The 6,851-nt window shown below is 39.4% G+C and overlaps 1 protein-coding gene across 1 annotated transcript; it reads left to right on the forward strand.

Moving 5' to 3' along the window:
* Positions 1 to 395: 395 nt before the first annotated feature.
* On the forward strand, positions 396 to 6,480 carry LOC146510710 (gap junction Cx32.2 protein-like). The gene has a single exon (XM_085174429.1). The coding sequence runs from the start codon at positions 4,066 to 4,068 to the stop codon at positions 5,032 to 5,034; it is 969 nt and encodes a 322-aa protein (XP_085030555.1). The 5' UTR covers positions 396 to 4,065; the 3' UTR covers positions 5,035 to 6,480.
* Positions 6,481 to 6,851: the final 371 nt, after the last annotated feature.

The following is a 6,851-nucleotide window of genomic DNA, read 5'->3' on the forward strand; positions in this document are numbered from 1 at the left end:
ACCTTGGAGTTGTACTGTCTACAGAACCGGCAAGTCCTCACATGCTCCTGCGCCATGTCCTTCAAGTATGGGTGCCACCAATGACAGAGATTTCTCTCCATCTGGGTCACACCCACATGCCCTAGGCCATTAGCCTCTCTAAAAATCCTCTTTGCCAGACCCGCCGTAAGGACTGGTCTCCTGTTGGGTCCTCTCCATATTTCCTCCACTTTTCTGACCCCCCTTTCTCTCCATACTGATTTCTATTCCAGTGGGGCCTTCTCCTGCTATGTAATAATGTCCTACTTCTCCAATCCAGGATTCTCCTCATACTCCATACCCATACTCACCATCTGTTTCACTCCCGTGTATCCGCCACCTTCTTCGCCACCTAATTGGCTACTCTGTTTGATGTTCACTCTTTTCCCTTTCCCCAATTTCAGGGCCTCAATTACAGCTTTAAGCTCAGCACACTGAGCAGACTGCTGGGCCCACAATACTCCCTCTTTTTCAGTCACCCGTCTCCCATTTTCTTCCCTCACTACTACATAACTTGCATTCAGTCCCTCTTTCTCATCCCTAAAACAGCAGCCATCTGTGAAGAGGTCCTCCGCCCCCTCCAATGGCTCTGCTTTAATGTCTGGTCTAGTCTTTTCTTCCTTACAGACCACCTGGGCGCAGAGATGTGGTTCTCCGGATCCCATTTGGTCTGCCATATTGATTCCTTCATGTGTGAATATCAAATTTGGGGCTTCAAAGACACTGCTGAGTCTCTGCAGTCTCAACTAGGTCATAGTAAAGGCCTGTGAATTCACATATGCCACCACGCTGTGTGTGGTTAACACTCTCAGCGGGTGCCCCCTCACAATATGAGTGACCCTTTGGATAGCTTTAGCTACTCCCGCCGCATGTTGTGTGCATGTATTTTTCTTCCTTGGGTCGCAGTGGTAGAAAATAGAGTTGTCTGGCTTTAATACCTTCTCCTGTTATGGTAGTGGATCATTTGTCTCCTTGGGTCACTTCTTCTATGGTGAGTTAGATTGCTTCACTTCCTTTAAACATTTTTTCAGACTTCAGGGTGATGAATCATCAGATTACTCCCTGGTAAGAAGCGCCCACCCACACTCACTAGCAAAATGAGACATATGTGTTGAATTGGAAGCAAGAATTTCAGCATTTTCCTACTAGTGGGGTTAGTGAGCTAGTTGGTGCTAATTTAATAGGGACATACTGTACTTTACTACACCATAAACATATTAACACTCACAGTGTAAGTGAGTTTTGAGTGGGACACCTGATTTAAAATTTAATGCAAACTGAGTGACATCCCAATTAGATCTCACTTAGGACACATGATTCGATGTCTCTTTTGTGCCAACAAACATCTCAGCATGTTTCTTTTTCAAGTACCCAACTATACCCCAAATCTACAATGTGGAAATTGGGAAATTATGATTTAGAGTGTGAGTTGATAGAAAAATGGTGTTGTTTTATGATTGTCAGCGCTTCCTTTATAGAAACTGATTGAATGGGAGGTGATGAAATTTGTCATGAGATTCATGATGATGCTGTGATCAGCAGTTTGTACATGTCTGCTTAAGTCAGACCAAACCCACAGGCCTCAAACAGGAAGTAGAGTGTCTTCCTGGTCAGTTAATTTTGATTTTCATCTTCCTCCACTCTGGTTCTTGGATGAGCTCATGGCAGAGATCTCTTAATATCTGAATTATAGGTGAGTACATTTTTTGTTCCCACATCCTTGACTTAAATCACCTGTTCATTACTGTAAAATAATGTTGAACTAAACTTTTCAGTTTCTTTAAGACAAATAGGTCTCAGTTCCTGTTTAACATCTTTGCACATTTTTGATGACGCAGATCTATTCAGAGATTTGCTACATGCCTATTTAATGCACTGTTTTCAAAGCTGTAGTTTTGGGTAATGGACCTGTTAAACTTTAAACTTAATCAAAAAGTAAAGTAAAAGATTCTTTTCTGTCTCAATTCTGTATCATCCAAACAAGTCATAATACCTACCGGACCCACTCTGAGTCTTATTCTGAGTTTTATTTTTCTAACTGTAACCAAATGTTTTCTAATGCGCCACTTCTTGGGTTTCTTTCTACAATAATTTAAAGTATGTTCTTATGAAGTAAAGTTTATTGAAATAGCGTGAGTAATTTAAAGAAATACATTCATTTCTTATATAATTTCAATTGAAAAAGTACAGGGTCTCTACAGTAGCCTTTAATGCTTGGATGAGAAGCGGTACCCAAAACTTTTATTTGGACTAGTGCTTGCATTATATTCATATTTTTTTTCTCTTTTTTTTTAAACATAAAATTAAAAAGTCACATTAGATAGTAACAGATATTAATAAAATATTACTAAAGTAAAATTTAGTAAAAATACAGTAAGACAGCAGGAATAACATCAGCACTTTATAATGTCAAAAACTTTATGTCAAAACAAGTGATTTATGACAAGGAAATCATAAAGGAAATACAGTGGTCCCTCGCTATATCGCGGTTCACCCGCCTAGCTGTTTCGTGGATTCTTTTTGTGTGTAATTTTGCATGCTTTTTTTTTTTTTGTACAGCACATTGTGTGCTGCGTCCTGGTCGGCTGTACACCAAGCTAAGCACTAAGCTTGTCAAATTTACATAAATCTTCGATCGCTAGCAGTGTGACTCTGGAGTTCTGTACTGTATGTTTGTAGGTTTTCTCTCCAAGAAACACATCAATGTTGATGAAACTCTATTCCCATGTTCAGATCCTGAAAACAGGGTTTGATATTTGATTTCATTCTATAATACTAGACATATTGTTGTATGAAGGTTTGAACTTTGACAGTGTTTAAACAAAAGAGAAAAGTGTTAAAATGTTCATGTGTGTTTGAAAAAGTGTATAAAGTGTGTAGTGAGGGGTTTTACAGCCTTAAAACATATATAATAATTGTAAAAAGAAAAGCTGGCTACTTTGTGGATTTCATTGCGGGTCATTTTTGGAACATAAGTCCCGCGATAAACGAGGGATCACTCTAATAAAAGTTTATGATGATCATAATTTTTCTGAACATCACAAAAGTATGATATTTGATAACTTGTTAATAATCAATTATCATATGACCACAAAATATGATTACTAATAACATGCCAATAGTATTGGATGATGAATATAGGTGTTAAGACTGAAATTAAAATGATGGAACAATAATTCATAATGCTGTGCTGTTGCCATTTTAAGGAAAAAAACTTTTTTTTGACCAAAATGTCTTTTTAAACAGCTGTTTTTGTGGGGTTGTGTGTTTGTAAGAAAATCTGTTGTCACGGTTCTGGGTCTGAGTATTGACCCAGCATTCTGAGTTCTGGTCTATTTTTGAATAAACGTTTTGTTTCTCTGGTGTTTTGTTGATGATGATTATTATTGTTTGAGTTCTATGTGTTATATTCGGTATGCCTGCTTATGAGTCTGCGTCTGTGTCTCTGTCTGTCGTGTGCTTCCTGTTTTATTTTGTAGGTCTGTGTCCTATGTCAGTGCGTTCAGCTTTGTGCTCTCCCTGTCTTGTCAGTGTAATCAGCGTCAGCGTGTCTCCTAGCTGTTTCCTCTTCGCTCCGTTCACCTCTTGTATTTAGTGTCTGTGTCTTCCCCTACTCGGTGTTGCGTCGTTAACGTCTGTTCATCCTCTTACCTTCTCCATGCTGTGTGTTAGTCATGTTCCAGTTCTCCAGCACCACTGTTTGTAAGTTTTTGTTCAGTTTTGTGAGTCGTAGTTTATAGTCATAGCTCATGGTTTTGAAGTCTAAGGTGTTGTCATTTAGACCCAGAATGGCTGCTGTGTGAAGATGCACCTGATTCTCAGAGTCAGGCCCATGCTGAGCATGCTGAGTTAGACATTGTGTAAGCCTGTGTAAGTTGATTCAGATTATTCTTTTTGAATTAAACTTTATTAGATATTTTTTGTCTAAAAAATAAACATTTGCTTAAAACGACCACAGCACACCATTATTATTAGAAAAAGAGAAATAAACAAATTAGAAGAACATATTGCAAATTGTTTGGTCTGAGTAGAGTGTGTGTGAGTGTGATGAGGGATAGTCAGACCATGGCTCAGACTGGTGGGTGGGATGGTGATTTAAGTGTACTAACTGTGTTTTTCCTTCATATATCAAATTCGTTTTCAGCCATGGGAGACTGGTCTTACCTGCTGACACTGCTACACAAGGTCCAATCTCACTCAACTATAGTGGGTAAGATCTGGATGAGCGTCCTGTTTTTGTTCCGGATCTTTGTCCTAGGTGCTGCTGCAGACAATGTTTGGGCAGATGAAGTGTCAGAGTTCTACTGTGACACTCAGGAACCAGGATGTCAACATGCTTGCTACAACTGGAAGTTTCCAATATCCTTTGTACATTACTGGGTTCTGCAGATCACCTTTGTGTCAACTCCTACCCTTGTCTTTCTGGGATATGCTGTACACATTATTCATAAAGAGAAAAAAATGATGGAACAGCTGCAGGATGGTGTTGATGGAACTAAATTAAAGAAACGTAAATATACGGATGATCGTGGAAAGGTGAAGTTAAAAGGGACACTCTTTTGCACGTATGTGACACAGCTCTTTTTAAAGATCTTCCTGGAAGTTGGATTTAGTGTGAGCCAGTTTTTTATCTTTGGTTCCCCATTCATTCACTTAAAGTTCCACTGTAAAATGTCTCCTTGCGCCGAAATGGCTGGTGCCCAGTGTATGGTCTCCCGTCCCACAGAGAAAACGATCTTTATCTTTTTTATGCTTGCAGTTTCAGGCATTTCAGTACTCCTGAATATAATTGAGATCATTTACTTGTGCTGTACAAGGAGAAGAGATAACAGGAAACAGTTTTTATGTGAACAGCATGAACTCAGTTCACAGTACTACCCATTCAGTGGAGCTCGCCAAAACACAAATCGCCCACATGGAGGAGTTCCATTGTTCACTCTGCCAGCTCATGCTAAGATGGGACTCAGCGCTAATGAGAACCACAGTGATTCCATTGTTAAAGAGAAGGATACCTGACAGAAAGGATCTCTGAGTACTTATATATAATCATTTGACAGAATCTGCTCTTATTGAACTTTTTGAAACTAACTTTAAACATAAGAGCCTTGTATGATGATTAGCAATATGAATTATTTCTGTTATGCATTGTTCAGAAATCAGTCTTTTTTTATCCACTTTAAAAACATTTAACAATCATTAATAAAAAACTTATTATCATTCCACACTCTTCTTTGTACATTGACACTGGGCAGGATAGCCTATATTCCTGAAAGAAGGAAAAAGAATGTGGCTTAATTGCACAAGGCTGCTGATGTTCACTCCTCAGAGTTCCAACTCGAAATAAGTTCCCGGCTGACTCCACATCCCTTTATACTCTTCCCTCTTTTCAAACTTGTATTAACCCTATCTGTGTAAACTCTTTTTAAGATTCCCTGCATATTTCAATTTAAACACCGTAAAATCTATTGTTTTTAATATGTAACGCTTTTAACTGTATTTGTTTTGTGTAAAATATTTTTTGGTGTAAATAAAATGTTTTTAATATTGTACCATATTATAAGCCTTTTTGAATAGAGTGATGTTGATGGGTTAGGAAGAAAGAAAATCGGGGCTTGGTTGCCAAAGGCAACTGGGCACCAATGCACGGGCCATCCTTGCTCCTGACTCAAAGACCCATGTCCCGCACTTGCTGCCCTGGAAAACGGGTTTCTTTCACATCCTGAGTCTGAAGTACAGGGAGAGAGGGAAAGAGAGAGAGAGAGGGTTGAGTTTGGGGTCTAGGGTCATCCCAGCAAAGGGTAAAAGGTGGTTGGGGGAAATAAAATTTGGGAGTCTCCAATGCAATCTGATGTGTCCAGGTCTCCTGCAGCAGGCCCCAAAAGATTTTTTTTTATATTTTTTATTGAGCGTCAAGAATGTAATACCAAGATATACATATAACGAATACACAATGCTCCTTTTTATATGTATACCCAACCCCAAGAACATATTGGACACCAATCCAGACAGAAGGAGAGAGAGAAAAAAATGAATAAAATGAATTTAAATGAGGTACATCAAAATTCACCATTTTTAAAGATGTGCAATTAAGGGGTTAGGATGAGTGTTTGGGCCCCTCCTCCAATTGGAGGCGGGCGGTGCACGGGCCCTCCCTCGGTAAGATGTCTGGGCCCTGGATTGTCCACAGTGTTTGCCAGGGCACACCAGGGTCCAGTCAGAAGTCATCCAGCCATGAGTTTTTTAATTGGTGTTTTCTACCAAATGAAATTAAAGTTTTAACTAATAATTTTTAATTGAAATTTTAAATAAGTTGTTAAAGAAATAAAAGAAAGAAAATGAATTGATTTTGAAAAAAAACTTTTAGTTTTTAAAGAAAGATTAAATGCAGTTACAAAAAGGCCAAATTAATTTATATTGGTGTGCCCGTGCGGCGACGTTTCGACCTGTGTAGGTTAGGGGGTAATAGCCAATAGTTGACGAAATAAATAACTCGAAAAGTAAGTGTCATAGAGGGATGAAAGTGGTGTCTATGGGGGGGGGGTTTTGGGGTCCTCCGGACAACCTGGTGAAGGCCCCATGTCGATAGCACCAACGGTTCTGGACTTAGGCAAAATCGGTCAAAATTTGACGAAATAAAAAGGTCAAAGTTGAAGATAGCAGTGTCTGATCGGGCTGATTCGACCACCACTGTACTCCTCAGGCCCTGCCGGGTCGTTAGAAACCCAACATGGCAGGGATCGGTGACCTAACATGTGACGAAATATTTTTATTTGGTTGAGCGATGGGTGCCGAGTGACCCATCTGCGGATGCGGAATCCAACCCCCAGTCCGAG

This window comes from Neolamprologus multifasciatus, chromosome 10, assembly GCF_963576455.1.
Source record: "Neolamprologus multifasciatus chromosome 10, fNeoMul1.2, whole genome shotgun sequence".
Classification (NCBI taxonomy): domain Eukaryota; kingdom Metazoa; phylum Chordata; class Actinopteri; order Cichliformes; family Cichlidae; genus Neolamprologus; species Neolamprologus multifasciatus.

What these genes read in the sequence shown, in the direction of transcription:
- LOC146510710 (XM_085174429.1), top strand. Translation starts at nt 4,066, where the DNA reads ATGAGGGATAGTCAGACCATGGCTCAGACTGGTGGGTGGGATGGTGAT.